Source organism: Chinchilla lanigera, unplaced genomic scaffold (genome assembly GCF_000276665.1).
Source record: "Chinchilla lanigera isolate Chin_1 unplaced genomic scaffold, ChiLan1.0 scaffold00011, whole genome shotgun sequence".
NCBI lineage: Eukaryota > Metazoa > Chordata > Mammalia > Rodentia > Chinchillidae > Chinchilla > Chinchilla lanigera.
The window spans coordinates 19741363-19767119 of record NW_004955412.1 but is presented as its reverse complement, the minus strand read 5'-3'; the positions used below and the strand labels follow the sequence as shown (position 1 = coordinate 19767119).

General features: G+C 49.5%; 2 protein-coding genes across 14 annotated transcripts in view; both read right to left on the bottom strand.

The window, feature by feature from the left end:
- Phldb1 (pleckstrin homology-like domain, family B, member 1) overlaps positions 1 to 12123 on the bottom strand; it is a 45988-nt gene extending 33865 nt beyond the window's left edge. For 4 of the 13 annotated variants that reach the window (XM_005378255.2, XM_005378260.2, XM_005378259.2 and 1 more), the window contains exons 1-4: positions 10078 to 10671; positions 6019 to 6099; positions 5238 to 5361; positions 4211 to 4381 (exon numbers count right to left, since the gene is read on the bottom strand). In XM_005378255.2, coding sequence (XP_005378312.1) covers positions 4211 to 4381; positions 5238 to 5361; positions 6019 to 6099; positions 10078 to 10122 — 421 coding nt within the window. In that variant the 5' untranslated portion in view covers positions 10123 to 10671. Of the gene's footprint in view, positions 1 to 4210; positions 4382 to 5237; positions 5362 to 6018; positions 6100 to 10077; positions 10673 to 11871 lie in introns of those variants that run through there. The other 9 variants (XM_005378253.2, XM_005378254.2, XM_005378262.2 and 6 more) reach the window with 7 other exon arrangements.
- Positions 12124 to 16779: 4656 nt separating this feature from the next.
- Positions 16780 to 25757, bottom strand: part of Arcn1 (archain 1) — a 31807-nt gene continuing 22829 nt past the window's right edge. Inside the window, exons 8-10 of the mRNA XM_005378251.2 lie at positions 25425 to 25533; positions 22058 to 22262; positions 16780 to 18667 (exon numbers count right to left, since the gene is read on the bottom strand). Coding sequence (XP_005378308.1) covers positions 18578 to 18667; positions 22058 to 22262; positions 25425 to 25533 — 404 coding nt within the window. The 3' untranslated portion in view covers positions 16780 to 18577. The remainder of the gene's footprint in view (positions 18668 to 22057; positions 22263 to 25424; positions 25534 to 25757) is intronic.

Sequence of the window (25757 nt, the reverse complement as noted above, 5' to 3'; positions counted from 1 at the left end):
GGGAGCCAGGAGGGAGGGACAAAGGCGAGGAGGAGGGGAAGAGGAAGTGATGGAGGAGACGAGTGTGGAGCTGGATGGAGAGGGCGGGGCGGGCGGGAGGATGCCGCGCCAGGAGCAGGAGGGAAAGTGGGGCAGAGAGGAGAGAGGTTCGAGGGAAGTGCCAGTGGCAGAAGAGGTAAGAGGCAAATCCAGAGCCCAGAGAGTGGGGCGTGGTGGCGCTCGCCTGTGAGCCCAGCACTCGGAAGGCTGAGGCAGGAGGATCGCCTCGAGTTTGAGGCCAGCCGGGGCTACATAGTGAGTTCATAACCCTGTCTCAAAAAAAGAAAAAAAGAAAAAAAAAGAAAAAGAAAAAAAGGATACCAAGGGATAAAGGAGGTGCTTCTAGCGTAGGTCTCATCCAGAGCCCTCTGGGGTAGGATGGTAGGGAGGTGCCCTTTCCAAGTGGGAAAAGAAACACCCTCATTACACATGCAGTGTCTCTTACGCGCACATATTCTCACACACTCATCCCCCAGCTCCAACCCCCCGCCTTGGTTTCACACTCACTCAGGCAGAGCTATCCTCTCACCCAGCCCTTGAAAAGATCCAGATAAAAAGTCAGCCTCCACAGAGAAATAGGCAGGGAAATTTTCCACCCTTGCTGAACAGTACACTACCACCCACTCACACTGCCATACTTCACACACACACACACACACACCACCACCACCACCACCACACACGGGTGCAGTCACTCACTATGTCCACAAAACTCATTCCATTGCAAAGAAAAAAGGAAGACCCATATAGGGTCAAATGCAAAATGAGGGGAGGCTTTAAAAAAACAAAACAAAACCTTCTCAGGAAGAGTGATTCATCGGTCTGGAAACTGTGAGGGCCAGCTGGACAGTCCCAGGCAGCCCCAGCGATGGCAGGAGGCAGACACATGGGAGTGGGAAGCTGAGCTTTAGTATTTCAGCTCTTTATCAGTCTTTTTTTTTTTTTTTTTGTACTGGGAATTGAACTCAGGACACTGAGCTACATCCCGGACCCCTTTATCAGTCTGATTACCATATAGAGAAAGCTTGGAGGCTTCCTTCCTGATTTACAGAAGTAACTGACAACTGCTGGGGGAAGAGAGGCCCAGTGTCCTAGATCCCACAGAGAGGCATCTGGATAACCTAGAAACCATAGCTTCTCTCCTGCTCTGGCCCCACACAGACTCCACGCCACTGAGGGGCTTAGGAAGTAAAGGATACTTAAGAGGCAAGGGCTGGCAGTGCCTGGCAGAAGCAGATAGGGACTGACTGTCTAGACAGCCCAGGGCCCCGGGCTGTGTGGCTTTCTGGGTCCTCCCCTCCTCAGTCCCCTCCCCAGTCTTTCATGTGGTCTGGCCTGCGGTCCCAGGGTGGGGCAGCCTTGTTTCCTCAGTCCCATTCCCAGCCCCGCCCCTTGCTCGGAGGAGAAGAGGGCAGCACCGGCTGTGCCAAGTGCCTGGGTCCAGGGGTGGAACCAAGGTCCCCTGGCTTCCTCACTTCGTGCTCCCATGTCCGTAGCTCTAGGCTAAAAGTTGGCATCTGCTTTCTGCCAGCCTCCTCCCTCCCTCGGCCCAAGCACACTCCTGCTGGAAGAGCCTGTCACTGCCATCTCTGCTTGTCAGAACTGTGTCTGTCCAACTTGCCTATGGCTGGGCACAGTGCCCAGAATGATGCTCCGACAGCCTGACCAGCCTTGTTATTCCCGAGATATCCCTGTTTTTCAAAGAGGAGGATCTCGTCTACAAGGCTAGATGAGGGCTATAAGACAGAGAAAATAAGGGTTTTAGAAAAAAAAAAAAAAAACACTGGGGAGTGAACTCAGAACCTTTGCTCTAAATTATATCCCAGGCTCTTTTTTTTTTTTTTTTTTTTTTTTTTTTCTCCGGTACCGGGAACCGAACTCACGACCTTGCGCTTGCTAGGCAGGCGCTTTGCCACTGAACTAAATCCCCAGCCCTGAGGCTCTTTTTTTATTTTTTAATTTTGAGGCAAATTCTTGCTAAGTCACTAGGTTGCTCAAGCTTGGCTCAAACTTGGGATCCTTCTGCCTCAACCTTCAAGAGTGCTGGGATTTTAGGCATGTGCCACCATGCCCAGCTAAACGGTCCCCTTATCCCCATGCCCACAAGTAGGCACTGGGCCGGTGAATTCTTATATGCACACAGAGGTACGCACATAGACGTTTTGGCTCCCTCCGTCCCAGATTCACCCCCACCGACTACTTGAACATGCTGATCCATAAACACAAGGAAGGGCACAAACAAACACAGAGATTCTCAAACGCTGCATCCCAAACATATTTGGAGATATATAAACACACTCCAGTTATGCAGACACACAGAGATAGCAAATGCACCCCTGAGCCACCCAGTTTCCAAGGAAACGCACTCCCAAGAATGTCCGGAGTAGGGCCAGGCAGGGCTGGGCTTGGTGCCTTGCTCCAGAGATGAGACAAGGAAACCCTCAGCTCCTGGAGCCCAGGGGAGGGGGCTGGCTGGGGAGAAGAACACCCATTCCTTTGTGCCTCCGCCCACCCCTCCGTGGGCTGCCAAGCTTCTGAGACAGGCGAGCCCAGACTGGAAGGCTGAGGGTGGGGGGAGGCAAAGGGAGTTTAGGGTCAGAAGAGAGTGGGAGGGTACATACTTGGCAGGGTGGGCTTCTGGCTGGGGAAGGGGGGTCACTGGGGCCACAGGAAATGCTTAAGAATTCCTTGGTGGCCTCAGGCCCTCTTCTCTCAGAGAGCTAAGTGATGTGCTGGGAAGGACAAACAAGACAGCACCTTCATCCTGCTCACCACACACAGGGCAAGAATGCTCCTACCCATGGGAGCCACGGGGTGGGGGCTGGGGGTAAGGGTCGGGCCATCTTTGAGCTTTGCCCTGCCCCTCCTTTCTGCCCTACTGTCTCACCTGCATGCCCGCAAACCCTGGAGTGCATGCGTGCTCTCTCGGAGACCAAAAAGGAACTAGACAGCATTTTGGCCAAAGCCCCAGCTCTTGGGGGCTTCTCCTCTTATCCAGAGTCAGAGACACTGAAGCCCTGCAGAAGGCTTGCAGAGCTGCTTCCCTGAAACAGGCTGTCCTTGCGTGCTCCCGCCCCAAGGGCAGGAAGCAGGAGTGGAGTTTGGTCAGTTCTTAGGTCTGCTGTGAAGGAAATGGTATTTAAAGGTACCAAGGGATATGAAGAGAAGGCTCTTAGGACACAGTGGAGTAAGAAGGGACTTTCAGATAATGGAGTCCCCAGAAAACAATGCTCCGTCAGCCCTCCTGCTGAGAGCCAGGCTTAGCCCAGGACTTGCATCCTCATGTTCACCTCACCTCTAACCCCCAACCAAATCTGCTTTTTCTCATTCCCCTAATCAGACAATTCACTGTATAAATCAATGCCTAGAGCACTGTTTCCAAGGTGAACACACCTGGCCTGTCGAAGTGCCACCTGGCCACCCATTGCCTGCTTGGTAACCATAGTAATTAGGGGCCTTTACCCAGCAGGGCCTCCCTTGCACGACAGCATGGCCAGGTGCTTCAGAAAAAAGTGTGGTTCCAATATTCATGACCCAAAGGCCACTGTCTATGGTCTTAGCAGGCTTGTCTTCAAATTCTGCCACAGCGGGTTTTGTCCTCCTCTGCAGTTTCTCAAAACAGCTCTTTTGGCATCATGGAACAATATCTGATTCCTTCCTTTTATGTTTTTGTTTTTTTTTTTTAAGTTAGTACTGGGGATTGAATTCAGGGAGCACTGAGCTACATCCACACCCCTTTTCATTTTTTATTTGGAGACAGGGTCTCATGCAATTGCCCAGCCTGGGCTCAAACTGATGATCTGCTGCCTCAGCCTCCGAGGTGGCTGGGATTACAGGTTGTGCCACCATGTCCTACCACCGGTGTCCTCTTGCTGCTGTTCCACCTGCTCTCCCCCAACAACCGCTAACAGCCCTCTGACAACAAAAATCCAAACCTTTTCTCTCCCCATGGTGTGGGGCGGAAGGTGAGGACAACCAGAGAGGAAAGGCAGGTTGGAGACAAATCTGGATGCTGGAGGGGTTTGAGATGTTACATGGAGAGCCAACCGAGCATGGCATGGCCGTTCAGGCAGTTACCATAGCAACCACGACAGCAGGCTTCCCCTGCATCCAGCATAGACAGGCTTTGAAACAGAGGCCCCTTCCTCAGTTTGGGGCTGTCAAACCTTACCCTGAGTGAGTCGGGTTGGCTGTCGAACTGGGAGCCCATCGATAGCGCAGGCATTTCCGCAAGGGTAGAGGGTGAGGGTACCCCGCAGATTCTCGATGTAGCAGTGCTCTGGAGCCAGGCCTGGACCCTGCAGGGAGATGTCCTTGGCTGCAGAGCCAATCACTGTCCTCCCTGGAGACACGAGGCAAAGTGAGTCAGACGGGACCAGGCCGAGGAGGCAGGGACAGGGCAAAGAGGGACACAGTACAAATACATTTTCACTTGTATCTCTATTCACCACTGGGCACCCCTGTTGGGCACCCCTAAGCCCAGCAGGCCAGCAACTGATAGCTCTGCTCAAGTAGAGCAAACTGCCTCAGAATGGGACGGCTCAGAGCGCCCAGGAGCCAGACTCCCCTGAGAGAGCAGAGAAGGGGGGCTTCTTCTCTGCAGACCTCCCTCAGTCCCCTTGACTGCCCTCCCTGTGCTCCTTTTCCCTTTTCCCTTCTCGCTACTCCTCCCTCTTTTCTTCTAAATCTCCCTCCTTTCTGCCACCTGCAAACCGGCCCCTCCCTCCCTCCCTCTCCAGTGCCCGAAGCCCCTCCCTGGCAGAGCCCCTGGGACTGGTATTTGGAGAATGTGGGGAATGTAGTTATCACCCAGGCAACAGGTGCAGCCAGGAAAGGAGAAGGAGGGCAGACGCCTCGGGCCGAAGGGGACCAGGCCGGGGCTCCCCTTGGGATATGGTGCCCCTTCTCCCATCTTTCCGTTCTCCCGCAGCCCTGCCTCCCAGGCCAGGCGGCATCTTGGAATGGGGCCCCCTTTTTCCTTGGTCACACTGGGAGCGCAGAGCAGCACGCTGTCCTGTTTCTGCGGTGCTCTCTTCCTTGTTTCTAAACTGATCTGGAATCCCTGCCATGGAGCCAGATTATCTACCAAAGAAGGCAGGAAGTCCGGGGAGGCAGAAACAAGGGAAACATTGCCTGCAGATGGCGGAAGGGCCCCCAACTTAGGCAGGGGGTGGGTAGGACACCTTGTGCTGGCTTACCTTCCTCCAGCGGCAGGAGGGTAATCGCAGTGCTGAGCCGCCCGCTGCCCAGGCTCACCAGGTGGGGTTTGTCCGTTTGCACTTTCAGCCCCTTGCCTGTCTCAATCAGGTCCAAGGGTCCTTTCTGCAGGTAGCAGGGGTGGAGAATGAGCATCATTAGACTTCAGGCCAGCGCCGTCCCCCCCCTTGGTCACAGTCACATCAGCACTCTCTCCAGTCTTTGTCCCTCTCCAAAGGGCTCTGAGGTGCTGAAGGGTTTCGCACAAAATCTCAGCCAGAGCATTATCTCACAAAATTGTAATTAGATCTGAATCTAGGCCACTAACTCGTCCCACTGGATTTATCTCAAGTCTTGGCTCAACTGCCCCTTTTTGTCTAAAACAGAAACAAGGCGAGCAGGTTGGGGGAGGCAGGGGCACTGGGGAGGAGGGGGCACTGTAGGAGGTGCAGGTCAGCTCTGGCAGCTTTGGTTGGGGCTGTCTGCAGGGCGGCTGCTTGCCCCTGCTACACAAGCTACAAGGGAGGGTGGAGACCCAGACCAAGGTGAAGCAGCCCCAGAGACTATCTGTAAATGGCCTTCTGACTTTCAAAGGGGACTTTGGAGGGGGGGGCAATTAACCTGATTCAGATAAACACTGAGCTGTTCATCGGCTTAGAACCTAGGGAAGGGCCAGAGAAGCAGAACTGCTGCTCCCCCGCTTGCCCGGGACCTGAGGTGTGTAGAAACCCTGAACCCACCCTTATAACTGCTCTCCTGCCCCACGGCCCTGGCCCCACTCACCTGCACCACGGCCTGGGTCTTGCATCCAGGGCCGACCAGGGTCCTATTGCGAGCATCCATGGTCCTGGGGCTCCAGAGCTCCTGGGGACACAGCATGACACAGGTGATGGGGGAGGCCAGGGAAGACGAAGGAACCCTGTGGCAGGGTTCTCAGGGCAGGCACACGCAGCACCAGCCAGCGTCATTCCCAGAACTCTTACACCAAAGGAAAGGTGGAGGCAGCTAAAGAGATGGGGGAGAGGTGATGCCTGGTCTCCAGCCTCTGGCCTCAACAGGCACCACAGCAACCAGTCCTGGCCCTGGCCATCGCAAGCACAAAGGCTGGCCTGTGCTCCTGGGCTTTCTTGCTCTGTGCTACTTAGAACCCAGTCTTTTTTCTTTTTTTTCCTGGTACCAGGAATCGAACTCACCACCTCGCACTTGCCAGGGAGGCGCTGTGCCACTGAACTAAATTCCCAGCCCCTCAGAACTCAGTCTTTTGTTTGTTTGTTTGTTTGTTTTTGTTTTTCTTCTGGTACCAGGAATCGAACTCACCACCTCGCACTTGCCAGGGAGGCGCTGTGCCACTGAACTAAATTCCCAGCCCCTCAGAACTCAGTCTTTTGTTTGTTTGTTTGTTTGTTTTTGTTTTTCTTCTGGTACCAGGAATCGAACTCACAACCTTGTGCTTGCCAGGCAAGCGCTTTGCTGCTGAGCTAAATCCCCAGCTCCCAGAACCCAGTATTAACAGCTGAAAATTCCCAGCTATCTGGAGCCTTAAGCACGGTGAGGAAAATCTACCATAGTAGGAGGAATAAAATCCTGTGTAAAACCCAAAGACACTGCAAGTCAGAGGGCTGCCCCCAGGGGGGTGGCAGAGCTGAAGCAAGCACTCCCTCCCTCAACCTTTCCTTCTCTTCTCTCTGTTTCTTTTCCCAGGTAGAGTGTTTTCTTAAAGGAGATACAGGAAAAACTCGACCATTCCTGCCATCTCTGTGTATCTCAACTGTACCTTTTCTTCCTCAGAAATCAACCTCATCCAACACAGTCAGCTCAGAATCTCACTGGTGACTATTGGGAGTGCAGGACTCTTGGGTTCTCACCTGGCTTGGTGCTATTTAGGAAGGTAAGGCCCTTAAAACAAGGAATAAGATTACAAAGCCAGAACCTGAACCTCTCAGTGGCCTACCTTGCCCCTCTTTCCCTGGCTCATGCTTTTGGTACCCACGACTGTAAAGAGGACCCTACATGGACTAATGTGCTATCAGGCATGGTGGCGCACACCTGTAATCCCAGCACTAGGAAGGCTGAGGCAGGAGGATCGTTTTGAGTTCGAGACCAGCCTGGGCTGCAAAGTGAGCTCAAGGCCAGCCTGACCTGCATAGCGAGACCCTGTCTCAAAATAATAATAATCGTAACTAGGACTAATGTGTCTCCATATGCCCAACCCTTGGGCACCTTCAAAGGTGAGACACTTCCCATTGGCTACTGAAATGTTACTGGGGAAAGCTGAGGCCTAGAGAGCTTCCTTCTGCTTTCACTGTTTCAGCCGTCTCCCAGATGACTTACAGAGGAAGCAGGGCAAAAGCCAGCATTCCAAAGAGTGCCTGACCCTGGCAGTGGGTCCCAAGGGCCCTCAGCCATAGTTACTAAATTTACTCTCCCAGCTTCCACCCTTCCGGGCCTGGACCACATAATCTCCGTCACCATTTCCACCCAAGCTGGCGGAAGAGAGGCTGGAACAGTGCCTGGGGCCCACCTCAAGACTGTTTGGGAGGCGGGAAAGCACAGGCCATTAACTCCCACCATGCCCTAAGCTGGCCTGGGGTCTTCCCTGGCCACAGGAAAGAGTTTCCAGAGACAGAATGCTGTACTGCTTTCTTAGACTCAGGGAAATCCCTCTACATTTCCTGAGGGAAGAGTGGGTTAGGAATAGGAAGTTCATGTAAAAAAGTGGAGAAGAAAAACAAAATAATAAACAATGGTAGAAGGAAGGTATTGTCCTTCAGTGGGAAAAATTTTAGACTTTTTTTTTTTGATACTGGGAATCGAACTCACGACCTTGTGCTTGCCAGGCAGGCGCTGTGCTGCTGAGCTATATCCCTGGCCAAGAAAAGGTTCTAGAGTGGGATGAAAAATCTTAAATTCTACCCCAAAGCCCAGAGTGGTGACACACCCGTGTAATCACAGCACTCTGGAAGCTGAGGCAGAAGGATCACTGGGAGTTCAAAGCCAGCCTGGGCTACAAAGGGACTTTATTTATTTATTTTTTGTCTTTCTGAGACAGGGTCTCGCTATGCAGTTCAGGCTGGTCTTGAGCTCACTTTGTAGTCCAGGCTGGTCTCGAACTGGCAACAATCCTCCTGACTCAGCCTCCCGAGTGTTTGGATTACAGGTGTGCGCCACCATGCCCGGCTCTACAAAGGAACTTTAGACAGCCTGAACTACATAGTGAAATACCGTCTCAAAAAACCAAAATAAATAAATAAATTCTACCCTGCATGTATGATTCATTAGCTGTAAGATCTTGGACAAGTTCAGTTCAGTTGCTTCAGTTCTCATTGTCAACTCCATCTTCTATAAAACTAGAATAATAATTTTTAAGAGATTGTCTTAAAAAAAAAAAAAAGAGAGAGATTGTCTAGATCAGTGTGTGCCTGAGCCGGGGTGGAGTTCAAAGAGGCTGTAAATGGGCAGAATATTTTTTTGGAGGGATGTGTTAAGAAATATTCTAAAATTAAATTGTGATGATGGTGGTTCAGCTCTAAACATACTAAAGTCATTGCACACTTAGCATTGGGTGGATTTTAAAGTATATAAATTAAATCTCAATAAAGTTGTTAGCCAGGAGTGGTGGCGCATATCCGTAATCCCAGCACCTGGGAGGCTGAGCTAGGAGGATCACTGAGCGTTTCAGGCAGACACAAAAATAAAAACAAAAACAAAAAACAGAACAAAAAAAAAATCAATGAAGTTGTTAGTTTTTTTAAAAGCACTGTCTGAAGATTGAGGTAGTATACTAAATGACACTCCATGAAACGCAAACCACTATCTAAATGCCAGTTATTATGAGCTGTATAACCTGGAGTAAGGCACTGCACCTGTCTGGGCCTCAGTATCTCTATGTGTCACCCTGGAGTGTTTGTCACCGGCACTCTTTGAGGTATTTGGGTGTGTTCATTTACTTACACCAAAGAACTTTAAGTGGGGATGAAGACCGTAAAGAAATAACGTTGATGGCGGAATGAGTGATTACCAGAGAAAAGAGAAGGCAATAAGGAAGTGAAAGGAGAGGGAGAGATAAGGAGAGAGTTGTAGGGCGAAGATAAGAAAAGATGTAGAGGTTGGGAGGTGCGAGGCGGTGGCCTCAGCTCAGAAACTTAATCCAGGTGAAGTGGAAAAAGACACCAGACCAACCTGCCAGGCGCTCAGGTCGTGCTGTGACAGTGGGGTCTCGTTGCGGCCCAGGGAGCCGCCACCTGGGGGCGCCCTCGCCTCGGACCCTCAACCCTGGCCCGCGAGGCGCCCCCGCCAGCTCTCCCGCCTCCATCCCACCCAGCCGCTGCCCCCTAACCCGGGCTGTAATTACTGCCTCGCCCGGCCGGCCTCCGAGGCCCTTCTGGGAAATCCTGCCCGCCGCCAAAAAAAGGTCCCTGCGGGGCAAGTCCGGCTCCCGCCAGCCCTCCCGGACTCGGGTACACGGGAGCAAGGCGGCAGTGGTCTCGGTGTCCGGTCCGGCGAGCTGCTGCGGGGGTCCCCGCGTGCCCCGAGGCTGGGGGTCCCGCAGGTGGCCCCGCCGGCCCCGCCGGCCTCCTTGCCCACCGGGAACGCGCAGGCAGCCGCCCTCTCCGCCGAGCGGGGCGCCAGGGTCTCCCCCTGGGGTCTGGGCACCCGAATGAGGGTGAAGGGAGGTCCCGGCGGAGGGCACCAGCTCTGGCGCCAGCGGTCCCTAGAGGAGGTCCCAGCTTCCCAAGGGGCCCCAAGTTGAAAGGTCCAAAGCGGACCCCGCAGCGCAAGGCCTGGACCCGCGGCGCCGCTCGCGGACCTCCCCAAGCCCCTTTGGGTCGCTGCAGCCCTCACCTGGGTCGTGGGGGCCCAGCCGAGGCCTCGCCCCGGGCGTCGCATGGTTGGACCTGCGGGGCTGAGCCGGGATCCTCCGGGCCAGCAGCGGCCTCGCCTTCCCGGCGCACATCCGCCCTCGGGGAAGGGCCAGCAGAGGAAGGAGTCGGACGGGAAGGAAACTGAGGCTGGAAGCCCGGCGGGCAGGATGCCCAGGCGGAGCCGGGCGGGGCGAAGGTGACCGAGGGCCAGGGGCGGAGAGAACTTCAGAATGCGAAAAGTGAGGCAGAAAAGAGGGTCTGCGGGGGGACGAGGAGGGGGCGCGCAGTGATCTGGGGGGCGGGGGCGGCAGGGGGGTCGAGGACAAGTAAGAACTGGAGAGGAAGCGACCAAAGACCCCTGTCTGGGGAGAGGGGCAAAGGCCTCAAGTGGAAGGGGTGGCGGGCGGGCAAGACCGGAAGCACCAGGAGGTCCTGAGGGGCGGTGGGCGAGGAGCTGGAGATCGGGGACACCCGCGCCCAGAAGCGTGGGAGAAGAGCCGGGCAGCCAGGGGACAGAGGCGACCGAGCCGGGAGAGACGTGCGTGGCGTCTGTGGGTGTCTCTCATGGTGGCGCCGGAAAAGTGCACCTCTTGGATTTCCGCGCCGGAGAGGCCCCGGCTGCCCCTCGGCCCGCCCCGGGCCACCGCGGGGGACAAGGCCGCAGTGTTGGGCCGCCCCGCCCGCCCGCCCGCGCCCGGGACAAGCGGCCTTTCTTCGGCCCGGCTGGGAGAAGGGGACCCTTGTTTGCGCAGCGGGGAAAGGGGTGGCCGCCCACAAGGCGCCGCTGCAGCGGGGCGGCTGCGGGAAGGGACGGGCTCGCGGGGTGGAGTGTGGAGCGGCCTGGCGTGGGTGAGGGTTCTGCGCGTGTGACGCAGCGGACCCGAGTGTGTGCAAGACGCGTGGGAGTGGAGCGTGGGGTGCCGCGTGGATGCCCGCCGCGGGGGAGCCTGTGCTTGCGTGACGGCGGCTGCGAGGTGAGCCCGCCGTCGGATGAGTCAGCCCCCGGGAGCCTCGGGGACCGCTGAGCTAACGGGCCCAGAATGCAGCCCCGCCCCGGCGCCCCGGTCCCCTGCCGGGCCGTGCGGTCACGGTCCAAGTCCCCGCTGCGCCGCCTCGGCGGAAGCGTCCGCCGCTCCGGGGCAACCCTGAGCCGGCCGGCCCCACCCAGCCTCCCGCGGCACTTCCCCATCCCGGGGGAGTCCGATGACTTGGCGCAGCCTCGTCGCGGGGATCTCCGCTAGGCACTCGGGTCCAGACCGCGAAGGCGCGGCAGAGGCTGGGAGTCTCTTCCAAAGTGCCCCATGGGGCCCCGAGCCCTAAAAGGCGTGCAGCCTTGGAGGAGCGTCTGGGAGGCCTCGATGAGCTTCCCACGTCCTGGGCACCGCCAAGAACCTCTCCGCCACTCCTATCCCACCACGCAGGACTCTGCATCAAGGCTGTCCATCAAGGCTGTCCATCAAGGCTGCTGGCACGGGGGCAAGTGTTAAGACACCCCAAGGCACCCCCTCCCCGTGGTCCTGCTGTGGGCTGAAAGGGGGTAGTGGGAGATGTTAGAGGTGCACACACTTGCCGCCCAAGATCCAGAGGGTGCAACCTGGCCCTGGGGTGCCAGCGGGGATCCCAAAAGGCTGGGCTTCCCTTCGGGGGAGAGCACGGGGTCCCCTCTGGCAGTGACGCTTGCAGCAGCTCAGCTCGGAAGGGCAAAAGCAAGCAACTCTTGGGAAAGAGGCGGTGCTGACTCCCACAAAATCCCCTTTGGTCTGTAGGCACTCACCTGGGGTGTCCCCTCTTCCCCCACGGGCTTCTTCAGAGCCCTGGAGCCCAGAGCTGACCTCGCCAGGCCCCACGGACTTCCCCCTGTGCAGCGCCAGCCGCGCAGAGAATGGCACCTTCAGGCGCAGTGAGAGCGGCGCGTTTACCTTTCGGGGCGACGGGGACACGGTCCCTGCGCCCGGCTCGGCCGCGGCGGCCTCAGGCTCCGAGGGACCCTGCTGCTTTTTCCCCGGGAGCCTGCTGAGTAGGAGGAGAGCGAACCGTCCCGCCTCCCTCCCGCTAGTCCCCGCCCCTACCCCATCCCGTTCCGTCCGCCTGGCCAGCCAGAGAAGACGCCCTTGTGGAGCTGGAGCCCAAGGTCCCCCACCCACCCTTTCCCACAGCAGCACCTCCCCACCCCCTCGCCTGCACAGCACCCGCTTTGTTCATCTGTACAGCTGGGCTGTCCACCACACACCCTCTCCTCCCGCCCTCCCCTTCGGACTCTCCTAGACCACCCTTCACCCCTAGGCTTTGATGTATTCCCACTCATTCTGTGTCTCTGTCTCTCTCCGGCGCTCTCTCTCCTCCCACCTACCTCCCTCTGCCCCCCTTGGGTACTGAAACTTCCACAAGTCGCCCGTGAGGCTCCTCATTGCTGCCCCTACAACATGCTCTCAACCTTTCCTCAGATCCTCTCCTGAGGTCGTCCCTGTCACCCTTCTCCCAACACCTCAGTGAAGAGCTGCAGATGGGGCTGATAGCCCCACATCAGGCTCCGGACTTTCCTCCTAAGGACAGTATAAGACGAAGACATGTTGAAGTGCTGTGCAAACTAAGCACAGGAGCGAGTGGAGTTTATTTTGCCTCCTTTAGCTCAATCCCAGTCGCTCCGCTAGGTTAGATTGGGAGTGGAAAGGCAGGCTAGAGACACACTAGCCGAGAGCATGTTAATAAGGAAGAGGGGCACTGAACACCTAAGAGCAGCGCAGAAGCCTGGACTGGTTGAAGTCATTCTCTACCTCAGCCCCCACCCGGAAATCCAACACTGACAGTGGATCCTTACCTTGCAAAGCCAGCTCTTGCCCCAGGAGACTGGCGGGGAGGCCCCAGGGAGCTGAACTCAGCTGGGTTGGACCTCCTCGCCTACATGGCAGGGACCCCAGACACTCCTCCTCGCTGAAGGAAGGAGCAGAAAAACTTCGTCTGGCCTAAATTCCAGCTGGGGTGAACAGCAAAAGGTAATTTGTCCTCTCTGGGATGGGCAAGTCCTGTTCTGATTCAGTGGCTTCAGTTTGTGTCCTTTCTTCTAACCCAGGAGGCTGACCTCCAGGAATCTCTAGTCACTCATTGACAGGGCTAGCATTCCTCCCTGGAGGTGGGGAGCATGGCCTGAAGCTTGAGCTGACCACAGCCCGGCAGTGGACAAGATGGGAAGGTGGGGGCTGGGGTGTAGCTCAGTAGTAGAGTGTTTGCTTAGCAAGCATGTGGCCCTGGGTTCAATCTCCAGCACAGAAAGGGGAGGGAGAGGTGTTGCTACCTGGCCTAGCTGAGGCAGACAATCAAGCTCCAGCATACACTGTGGGTACCAGAAAACTCTAGGACTCTGTGCGCGTGTGCGTGTGCGTGTGCATGTGTGCATGTGCGTGTCTGGGGCAAGCCTCTTAATCTTCCTGTCTGCATACTGTTCGAAGCTCACGCGAGTATTTTAACTCAGGCCGGTCTTCATGAGGCAGATCACAACAGTAATTTTCAGTCTATCTTAGTGTGTAAAAAAAAGAAAGAGCCAAAACTGTTGCATCCTATATGCCAAAACTTAGCATTTGAGGAGAGGCTCAGATTGGGATTCCTCAGAGAATTTCCACTATACTCGAGAACCCCCAGCTCCTCTTTACCCACTTGGTCAGGAGGAATTTCGAAAAACAATCAAGGGGGCTACAGAGGCAGCTGAGGTTGAAGCAGGGGTGGAAATAGTACCTAACCACTGTCACCATCTCCCCACCAGGGACCAGCTGACCCCAGGATGAAGGTTCTATGCAATGTGTCCTCTCTCCTACTGTGTCAGGTCTCTGTGTTCCCACAGTTAGAGCACTCAGGGGACTAAAGACCTACCACCCCCACCCCTCCACCCTCATCCCACTGCACATCTGGAGCCCATCAAAAAACTCAGTGCTCTCTCACAGTTACGCAAGAGGTCGAGCAGCTGGGAGCTCAGGAAGGGGGGAGGAGGAGAGAAGAAAGCAGAAAACAGCTTTCCAGGCATGCTTCAGACTTTCCGAAATGAAAGCAGGGGGAGAGGGCAAAAGGCTGGGTGTGGAAGGAAGGGTGGATTTTTTCAAGGCCCTCGGCACTTGGCTATGAATGTCAGGAGTGGATTTCCACACTCCTCCTGTCTTTGACTTGGCACATTTCCCACTCTCCTCCTCTAACTGTACTTACTCCCTTTAGACCCAGAAAGAGATGGCTATTGCTCACACTGCCAGCAGCCCCTGCAGGTAACCCCTCCCAGAAAGTTAGCCCTTTCTGACCTCTTTGCATCCTGAACTCAGGCATCATTAATGTAGGTGTGGTGGCAGCAACGATGCCAAGCAACTTCTCGGTGCATCCTACTTGGGAAAAAGTTCAAACTTTGCCTCAGCAGCTGCAAAGCTGCAGCAGCTCTTTTCTCAGCCTATCTTAGAAAAACTGCACAACCCACACTTCCACCAAATCTAACACATTCGAGTGGGAAATCTAGGTAAGGAAAACTGGCTATCTACCTCGCTGTGGCTCACGACCTTCTTACAAGCTGAAGAGAACAAGCATCGAGGGCCAGGGGTATATAGTTCAGTGGTAGTGTGTGCCGTTTAGCATGTGCGTCCACCACTCACCATGCTACTTGGCCCCTATCTTACACGGTAAGAAATTTCGCTTTTGGTAGATGGGAGGGGTGGCTTAAGCTTCCAAAATCTGCCTAGCAACTTGACTTCTTGTGAAAGAGGGAAAACAGCCTGCTAGGAAAGGTAGCCTAATTTTAGAAAAGGCATCCCTCCTATCAATTCACTACCTCTCCAGGGTAAGGTACGAGACACACTGGTAGAGACGCTTCGGCTCTTGGGTAACAGAAATGCACAGCAAGCAACCTACTTGTAAATCTCTAATAGGAGTTCCAAGCTCTAGAGAGCTGCACATGTATTTACCAAAGAGCGCAAAAAGAGGGCCTGGAAAGTTGTGTTTAGAAGTGCACTATAAAGGGAATTAATTCTGAGTTTCTGCTGCAAAATTCCTCAAGCCCATTTTCTATTCCACTCTCCAGACTCATGTTATTAGTTGTAGTTACCATTTGCCTAGCTTAGAAAAAAACTTCATAAACAAGCAGATGTTCCTTCTAGTTACACTTAGTATTTTTGGTGAAAACCCCCATCACCTTAAAAATAACCCCGGCTAGGTGTGAACCTTAGACTATTCCGGGATGTGAGGGCGACTGGGCTGCAACATGTGACCCCACCGATCCCCAGGGCGGATTCAGCTGGTCTGGCTGCCTAGGCGGGTGGTCCCTTCCTCCCTCAATGCTCCACGTGCGTCCCTCCTGATGCTGCGTGCTGTCAGAGGACCACTCAACAGAGGACGGTTCCTCCGTCAAGGGCATACTAGTAGCTGCGCTCCCTGGCCACAACCTGCCAACAAGCTCTCAAGACTATTCTGCATCAACCCTGGAAATCACTCAGACCCTAACTTAAAATTTAAAATTCACAGGCTGACTTGGAATAAACAACTGATCTTTTTTAAAAAGGAACTCCTATCCAGAGGTCGCTACTCTCACTACCTCCTGTGTGGGATTCATCCACTCAGACCAGGAACCACAGCCTCCTACTTTAAAAAGAATGCTTGGTCAGATGTAATTATTCTGCTAACTCCCTCACAAGAGACAAAAAGTCCATTTAATGCCAGAGAGGGATTACCAGCTACTCAAGGGGTGTGGCATGACTTTGGTGCTCTTCTTTAGATTAAGGTTACAGCTTCTACGAGGCAAACCATACTTAGCATCATTAGATCACATACTACTTAAGAAAAAAAATCAAAACCCTGGCCTCTGCTACTGCCTTTTCACTTGACATTTATTTAACAGGGAGAATAATCTACCTTCCAAACAACTTGATGTTTAATAGTTTTTGCAAAATAAAAAGTGTACGAAGTCTTTTCCCTGAGGCATAGTGGCACACACATGTAATCCCAGCCCTCTGGAGGCTGAGGCAGGACAATCACCCCAAGTTTGAGGCCAGCCTGAGCTAGTGATTTCAGGTCCAGCCTGAACTACATGGCAAGACCCTGTCTCAAAAAAAAAGGTCATCTTTTCTGAGCATTCCTAACAATTCTGAAGGCACTCGTCATGCCTCCCTGGCTTACTTCTAGCACTATCTGTCAAATAGGAAGGCCCCAAGACATTGCATGCTTTTTTTTCTTTTTGGTACCAGGAATCAAACTCATAACCTTGCACTTGTCAGGCAGGTGTTGTGCTGCTAAGCTATATCCCCAGTTTGCAACTAGTTACTTTTAAAGATGACACTTCATTTTTTTTTTTTTTTTTTGGTTTTTTTCCAGTACCAGGAATCAAACTCATGACCTTGCGCCTGCCAGGCAGGCGCTGTGCTGCTGAGCTAAATCCCCAGCCCCTGACACTTCATTTTTGACTCTATAACTGCCCCTTACGAAATTAAGACTCCAATATCTCCGAAATCTGTGACACTAAATTCAAAAGCCATGCTGTCAAAAGTGTGTGTATATTCAAATGTAGAAAACACACAAAGAAGCACACTACCTATAATGGAGGAAAGGCAATGAATACTCTTGGACAGATTATTTTCTCTTAAAAAAAAATCCATCTTAGATCCTATTACAGCATCCCAAAGCTGAGCGGACATCAAAGTGTGAGTCAAGAATTCAGTGAACATTTCATTTTATAATACTCTTTATTTGATTAAAGAATCTGCCTTCTTTGTGTACAATGGAATGTTATATTCCCTACATATTTTACAGGGTTACAAAATGTCTCTTGTTTTAAATATTACCCCAAAAGTAATTTCAGGAAAAAAAAGGTTTTGTGAAATTAAACTTGACTTTTAAAAAATCATATGAACAAGCAACTCTCAAACAAAACTGGATTAATAAGATTTGTCTACTTAACTACATGACAGACTCCTTGTCCTAGCCCCCTTCCTCAGAAAAATTTCATGTGGAAACCAAGCTAGAGATAAGTATTCTTCCCTGATACAAGGGTTAGGGAAAGGGAAAGGCCAGAAGTTTCTTTGGCAAGCAACTCCAGCTATGGCCATTTGAGGCTGCTCTGCATCAGTACAGTCCACTCTGAGGCAGGGCCAGGTGTTCAGAATGGAAGTGCTGCCCTCCAGCCAGCTGTAAGCGCAGGAGGCCATCCACAGTCGTTTGTCTCTTCCCACAGCCAGGGCCTCTCAGCAAACGTCACACACCCTAAGTGCAATACTGGATTAAAAGCAAAGGCTGGGTTGGCAATGTTGTTCTCCAACAAAAAAAGTGACAGATGAAATGGAGCTGAGAAACAATCCCATCATAATGACACTCAAAAGGCTCAGGGGTTAGAAAAGGAAGGGTCTCAGAGACAGAGACAGGAGGAAAATGCTGAGTTGGCTCTAAGGAAACGGGGTACATAAGAGTCCTTCCTACATAACCAATATAACAAGGGCCTATCGAAATGCTAAAACTCTAGCAGTGGAAATGGATTTTCCTTGATAATTCAGGGGGGACTTGATAGGAAGGTGATGGACAGGACTGGCACAAATACTCACTGAACCAGTGGCCTCCAAAATCATAACTGTGTTTCTGCTAGAAAGGAAGGACTGAGGAGAGTGTGACCAGGAAGAGGGAGACGGAGAATCTAAGGAATGCACAGATACAAAATTGTGGGCTATTACGTTTTGGTTCAAGTACCCAAAATGGGGAGAACTGGAAGTACGGACAACACTATCAACAGACGTGATATTCCATGGGGCAATAACCATTCTTCTCCCAGACACCCTGAAGAGGGGCCATCTCATCTGAAAGCTGTTTCTCATTAATATTGACACCAGCAGGACTCACAGTACTACTTTAAACAGGAAGGCCAGGCCTTGAAAGGAAAACAGCTTGGCAAAATAATGGAGGGATAAACAGACATGGGAAAACAGAGTCCATTTTACCTTTTAACCTCTATATTCCATATCCCTTAAAGAGTTCACCTGTATTGTCCAAAATTCGAGAACAGTTTAGATAATTCTGTTCCAGGTCAAACACAATGCCTATAGATGATCCCAGTGCCTGATTCAATGTACAGAAAGGAAAGAAGTATGAAAGAGCAAAATCTACAGAGAAAACCTTAAAAACAAAGTGTGAAATGTAACTGTATTTGGGGATTAAAACAAAGGAGCAACTTAGGTGAAGACAGAGGAGGCGCTTGCTGGGGGCATTCTCTGGAGAGCTTGCTTTCCTGCTGGCCAGTAAAATCTGCCAAAGAAATGAGCAGCCTTTCCCTTTATGTTTGTGTCATTTCTCTGTCAAAGAGCGTCTCCGTGATACTCAAACACTGGGGATGAGCTGAGGGTCCTTCCACAGGAGACGAGCATTACATCAGAAAAAAACGGTCTCCAATGGCTTGTAAATTTGGAAAAACTCTTCAGCCATTTTCTGGCTCTTCTATTAATTTGAAATTTTTCCTTTTCGGTTGTCTCTTCTTGGTATTACAGGATTTCATACTTATCCACTAGGAAAGTGGTCTCTGTGGAAAACCTGACCGGACTGTTTCCATCTACCTGGGTCACTTTGGTAACCTGGAAAATAAACAAAAAAATAGTAAAGCAAAAAGAAGTTGAGTCTACACAGTGCTGATTAAATTCTCATTACAGAATAAATTAAATTCCCTGAAAACAGTATTAAACGTACTTTATAAATGACAAATAGTAAGTGTTCAATGCGCAACTGTAGCTCACAGCCAATCAGTCCCATCAACAAGATTAATCTGATTTCTCCATAAAGAAAAGACAACTGTTGCAAAGACATGTAGAGCAGTATTAACAGCAAATAACAGCTCCAGAGTGAGAGGCCACAGCTCAACCCTGCCTTATAAAACCTATGAAAATCATAGAGATTCTATCAGAATCATCAGTCCTAACTCTCAAAATTATTCACTGGATCTGCTTTCAAAATTCCCCCTGTAGAACAGCCCACTAAGCTACTCCACCATACTGATTTTCTGGGCATGGCAAGGTCCTTTTAATGAGATTTTCTTTTTCTAATAATAAATTTCTTTCTTCCTTTTTGTTCTTTGTCTTTTTTTGAGATAGGGTTTCACTATGCAGTTCAGGCTGGCCTTGAACTCACTTTTAGCCCAGGCTGACCTCAAAATCCAGAGTGCTTGGTATTACAGGCATGCGCCACCACACCCAGCCTTCCGAGTATAATTACCTACAATAATAGTACCTATATTGGCACCAACACATGAACCACTGGCTAATATTCTCTAATGAAATTTTCGGCCAGGGATATAGCTCAGCAGCAAAAGCACTTGCCTAGCAAGCACAAGACCCTGAGTTCGATTCCTGGAAAACACACACACACATTTTTTTTTTTTTTTTTGGTACTGGGAATCGAACTCAGGACCTTGCACTTGCTAGGCAGGTGCTTGTACCACTGAGCTATATCCCCAGCAGAAAAAAAAATTTTGAGAGAATAATTATTGTCCTAACTGCTGAAAGGTCCCGAACAGGCAAATGCACCCATTTCTATATAACGTCTTAGGTGTAACAGTCTCTCAGTACTGATGGGATTATGCCACTGAGGGAGAAGAAAACTGCTTTGGAATCAACCAACTACCAGGGTGATAGAGATATCTGGGAGGATAAGAGTGCCAAGTAACAAGCAAGTCAAAGAGGAAACAGTAATATAAACTAAAGCTGAGGGAGGTGATGCATGCCTGTAATCCCACCATTTGGGAGGCTGAGGCAGGAAGATCCCCCTGAGTTTGAGGCCAGCCCGGGTTACAAAGTGAGTTCAAGGCCAGCCTGAATTCCACAGTGAGACCCTGTCTCAAAAAAGATGAGGGGCTGAGGATATAGCTCAGTGGCATAGTGCCTGTCTGGCAAGCACAAGGTCCAAGTTTGATTCTTGGTACCAAAAAAAAAAAAAGTGTACTACATGTAGGGTAAATATCAAGGAATGGCTGGACTGTAGATGCATATTTAACCTTTTAGCTGGGTGTGATGGCACACGCCTGCAATCCAAGCACTTGGGAGACTGAGGCAGGAGGATCACTGTGAGTTTAAGGCCGGCCTGGGCTACAAAGTGAGTTGAAGACCAGCCCGAACTGCATAGTGAAACCCTGTCTTTATTAAGAAGATCCCTCCCCCAAAAAAGATGAAAAAATAAGTAACACAAACTAGGTCCCAGTAATGCAATTTGTTTTGTTTCACCTACTTCACTAAAGGACAAAGTTTGCAGTGGAAATGGCTCATTATTACTTGTACTAATACAGGCAATTGTGCCATAATTCAAAAATTATTTCCATTACTTTAGATTCCCCCCTCTAACCTCATCTTCCTCCCGCCTTCCTTCCTTTGGACTGAATGCAAAGCATCATTTACCTTACACAAGCTAAGTAAGTACTCTATCAATGAGTTACATCCCATTCCTTTTTTATTTTTATTTATTTATTTATTTATTTTTTTGATACAGGGTCCCGTTATGTAGTTCAGTCCATACTTGAACTCACTATGTAGCCCAAGCTGGCCTCAAACTGGAGGGGATCCTCTTGCCTCAGCCTCCCAACTGCTGGGATTACAGGTGTGTGCCACCACACCCAGTTTTTGGTTTTTTTTTTTTTTGCTTTCAGATAAGGTCTTGCTACGTTGCCCAGACTAGCTTTAAACTTGCAGTCCTTCTGCCTCAGCGCCTCTGAGTAACATGGATTACAAATATGTCCCACTGAACCCAGCAGTAATTTAGCCTTCTAAATTAAAAAGAAATTCTTTCATTCCTTGAGTATAAATTAAGTGACAAGATATTCATTACAAAACTATGTTGTTGGACAGATACAAAATTGGGGTGGGGGAGGATAAAAATGATCAAAATGCAGTATGTATATGTACCCATTCATCAAGATGAATATAGCAGGACTGGGGATACAGCTCAGCGGCACAAGCACCTGCCTGGCAAGCGCAAGGTCCTGAGTTTGATTCCCAGTAAAAAAAAAAAAAAAAGATGAATACAGTTATTGTATATCTCACACATATACTGATGAACCAGGCATACTAGTACACGCATGTAATCCCACCACATGGGAGGCCGAGGCAGGAGATCACCATGAATTTGAGACTAGCCTGGGCTACATAATGTGTTCTAAGGCCAAAATGAACTACACAGCGAGACCCTGTCCCAAAAAAAACACACAAAACCCCAAAACACTTGCTGATAAAGAAATCATAGTGAGGAAATTAAGAGAGAACCCCCCACATACTAAAATAATGTTTTAGGTGTTTTGGCAAATGAATTTTAAAAATATATGGGTTAAAAAAATAGACAACTTAAAAAAGAGAGAGACAATGAGCCAGGCACGGTGACAAACACAGGTAACTCTAGCTACTCAGGCTGAAGGAAGACTGTCAGTTCAAGGCCAGCCTGGGCAGTTTAGTCAGAACCTACCTCAAAAATAAAAAGGGCTTGAGATACAGATCAGTGATACAGTTACTTGCCTACCATGCACAAGACCCTGGTTTAACCCTCAGTACCCCCAAAAAAGAAAATAAAGTAACTAATCAAAGACAGTATATTTGAGCCCATAAATACCTTGATATGCATTCATGTTCAATTTTTGTTTGCTTGAGACACAGTATTGCTGTGTAGTTCAGGCTGTCCTTGAACTCACTACAGTAGCCCGTAGGACAGCCTTTAACAGGTGGTGATCCTCCTGCCTCAGCCTCCCAAGTCCTTAGATTACAGGTATGCATCATTACACCCAGGTTAATTTTTCTTTTTTTGAACTCTGTCTGATCTAAGGAGGAAATCTGAGGTGCAACAGGTGAGGAATTTGACCAAAATCACACAAGTCAGATATGGTATCTGCAAAGGATATACATTTTTCTAATTTTTACTCTGACAAACTATGCTCCTTATCAGGCTCTGCTCCTTTGCTTTCCTCACATACACACTCTATATGAACAGAGTACCTGTATGTTACAGTAATTCTTTTTGGAGATGAAGGAAACTTGAACAGGGAAGAAGTCATTGGGCTGCCCAGCAATACTAAATTCCAGGCTGCCACTCTTATTTTTGGCATCAATCACTGGCAGGCACCACTCCAAGGTATTTCGTCGACTGTCATGTCGATACTCCCCATCAATCTCACCAATCACAGGAGCACCGACACCCGATCTGTCATGAAAAACATCCAGTCAAGTTAGTTGCCCAGAGCTCAAAGAACTCCAACAAGGAAAACCAACCCCAAATTTAACTATGCTACTTGAATTTGGCTTCAAATTTTCTGAGATGGCCATTTTTATGAAGTCCTAGAGAAAATTAGGATCAAACAAAATCCTAGCACCTTAGCTTTGGATCTCACTCAGTGGCCTTTGTAGGTACAGTACATATAACAACAAGTACTACACTTGGCAGATGGGGCTGGGGCATGCCTAACGTTATGGACTAGACCTGGGAGCTGGCAGGAGACTGCAGATGTCTGAAGTGAGGTATGTTTCGAAGATTCTGCACCAATGGTTTGTTGTCAAGAGGAATTTTAACACAATGAAACTCTTCAGGTAACAATGGAGAACAAAGCATGCTGGTAAGGAGGGGGGATTTTAAACACTAATAATGGGGATGTACTTGGGTCTGTGAAAGGACTTTGTCTTTTTGAGAATTCTACCACTGAGCCACCCATGCACCATTTTCTGCCTTTTTGTCTTTCTGTCTTGTTATGCAGTTCAGGTTAGCCTAGAACTCATTTTGTAAGCCAGGCTGGCCTTGAACTCACAGCAATCCTCCTGCCTCAGCCTCCTGAGTGCTGGGAATACAGGCATGTGCCGTCACACCCAACAGGACATGTTTTTGAACACTTAAAATGTTCACATCTAACTGAAACTACCAAAGCTTTACTTATAATTCCGTAACTGGACTTTTGTTTGATAAGGGTATAATCACACTTGAGCAAAATGCAGTATGATGGGATAAAGAGACACAGAGCTGATTTAGCATGCAAAAAATTCAGGGCTAGTGAGGATATACTTTGTACCACCACACATGGTTGAAAGGCAGTCACCTACTCCTACACATTCTAAATTTGCTGTCTTTTAATTCATGGGTGACATTCAATGCTTGCATTTAGACAGGATAAATAAGGGAGACGAAGAAAACTTGAGGGGTGTTAACTCTACTATCCATTTTCCGATCTTGGTTCTTTTATGTTCCTTCTTTGTGCTCCTGCTCCAATTCCAACTATGATCTCTTCTAGTTTGATCAGTTCTTAACACGGAGTAAAATATCTAAGGGTTTCTTCAGGAGACCAGTGCAAAACTGAACCAAGACACAGGAAACTACTACAACCACAATCACAGGGTTGACAGAGAAGCCTAAAAATTGTGGCATCCTAAAAATAGTCCAGTAAAATAAATCTCGACAAACAAAACCCCACCTGTCACCAATGCTCAAGTCCTACAATGGTTCCAAGCAATCATCTGAAAAAGTATCTAAGCTGTGTAGAACAAGATGGTTACCCTAAGGGAATATTGGTAATAAAGCATACAGTAGTTTTTTCCTTTTTTTTGGGTGGGTACCAGGAATCAAACTCAGGACTTCGTGCTTGCCAGGCAGGTGCTGTGCCACTGAGCTATATCCCTGCCCCAGCATACAGTATTTTTTTTAAAACGGATATAAGGAGGTGGCAGAGCACTTGCCTGGCATGTATAACGCCCTGGGTTCTATCCTCAGCACCACATACATACACACAGATACAAGAATATCTAAAACTAGACTTGACAACGTAAAGGCTTGAGTTATCAAAAAGAGAAGGAAGGGGCTGGGGATTTAGCTCAGCGGCAAAAGCACCTGCCTGGCATGCGCAAGGTCGTGAGTTTGGTTCCCGGTACCAGAGAAAAAACAAAAAAAAAAAAAAAAAAAAAAAAAAAAAAAAAAAAAGAGAAGGAAACTACAAATGAAGTTAGTATAATTTCCCTTGTAATATCTGACTAACAGAATAGTAAATAATACATTTACTAACGTTCATAATTAAACTCTGTATTAATCATAGCAGCACAAGAAATAAAGGACAGAGTATTTCCAGGTACAGAATAGGTCATTTAAGTGCACAGCGGAAGTTATTGGAAATAAATCTGGGGGGAAGACAGACATTTTTGTTGTGTTATTTCACAGGTACGTAACATGGCAAAATTTAACACACTGCAAAATTTAAATACATGTAGTTTATTAAAGTCAATATACTTTAAGGCTGTCAGAAAACTTACTCAAATTAATATAGGTACTTAGTTTCAGCAAGAATCAAAAGTTCCATTACACACATTCTCATTTTTAATGTGTTTTTTTTGGTTGGTAATTTGTTTTTTGAGACAGGATTTCGCTAAGTAGTCCAGGTTAGCCTTGAACTCACTATGTAGCCTAAGCTGGCCTCAAACTTGCAGCAAGCCTCCTGCGTTGGCCTCCCAAGTGCTGGGATTGCAGGCATGCTCCCCGCAACCCAGCATCATTTTTTAATAAATTTAGAAAGCAAGTGCAAAAGAAAAATTCCAGCTCAGTGGACTCAATTTGTTTGAAACTTACAAAAACAAAATAGGAAATTTGAAAAGTAGCTCCTCCTTCTGGAAATCTTCATTAGTACATGAACAAGCCAAGGATTACACGAATGACTGAAATTATCTTCACAACTAGAACCTTTCTGTTTAGTTTGGGTTGATAGTTATAAAATCTACCCCCTTTAAAGCCTATATACAGGGGCTGGGGATTTAGCTCAGCGGCAAAGCGCCTGTCTGGCAAGCGCAAGGTCGTGAGTTCGGTTCCCGGTACCAGAGAAAAACCAAAAAACCAAAAAAAACAAAAAAACAAAAAAACAAAAACAAAAAAATAAAGCCTATATACAGTTCAGTGCATTCTGACAAACCCATGAAGTCTTATAAACACCACTGTAACAAGCCCACTCATTTCTATCATCTCCCAAGTTCCCTTTTACCCCTTTGTAGTGAAGTACCTGCTTCTCTATCTCCTGATTTTTGTTTTAGGAGTATTACTTTTTCCAGAAAGCCATAGAAATGAACTATTCAGTAGGCAACCTTATGGCTTCTTTTTTGTTTTGTTTTCTTTTCGGTTTTTTTCCGGTACCAGGAATTGAACTCAAAACCTCGCGCTTGCCAGGCAGGTGCTAGGCCCCTGAGCTAAATCCCCAGCCCTCCCTTATGGCTTCTTGATAGTCTTTTTAAGAAGCAAGTATCTTAGAATGGGTAGACAACAAGGTGCTTCCCCTAAAATAGAGTTCCAAAAGGCCAGTTCTATGACAACATTTGGAGATGATGATGTGGGGACACCACTTACGGGAGCGGGATGGTGATAACCACGTCATTCAGCTCTAAATTATCTTCCTGTAGCTCATATTCTATGTTGACATCACAGCCATTCCCACTTTCTGAGGGCCAGCAGTTAACTGAGGAGAAAAGCAAAGCCGTCAATCACACTAAAACATTAAGAGTGGGTTCACTTCTTGGCCTTTTGGTCAGGATCAAGAATGGAAAAGTTATAGTGCAAAGCCAAGCTGATTAATAACTGCAGGCCTAAAACATCTTAATATAAACTATATTTCAAATAACATTTTGCTGGGAGTGGTGGCACATGCCTGTAATTCCAAGACTCAGAAGGCTGAAGCAGGGG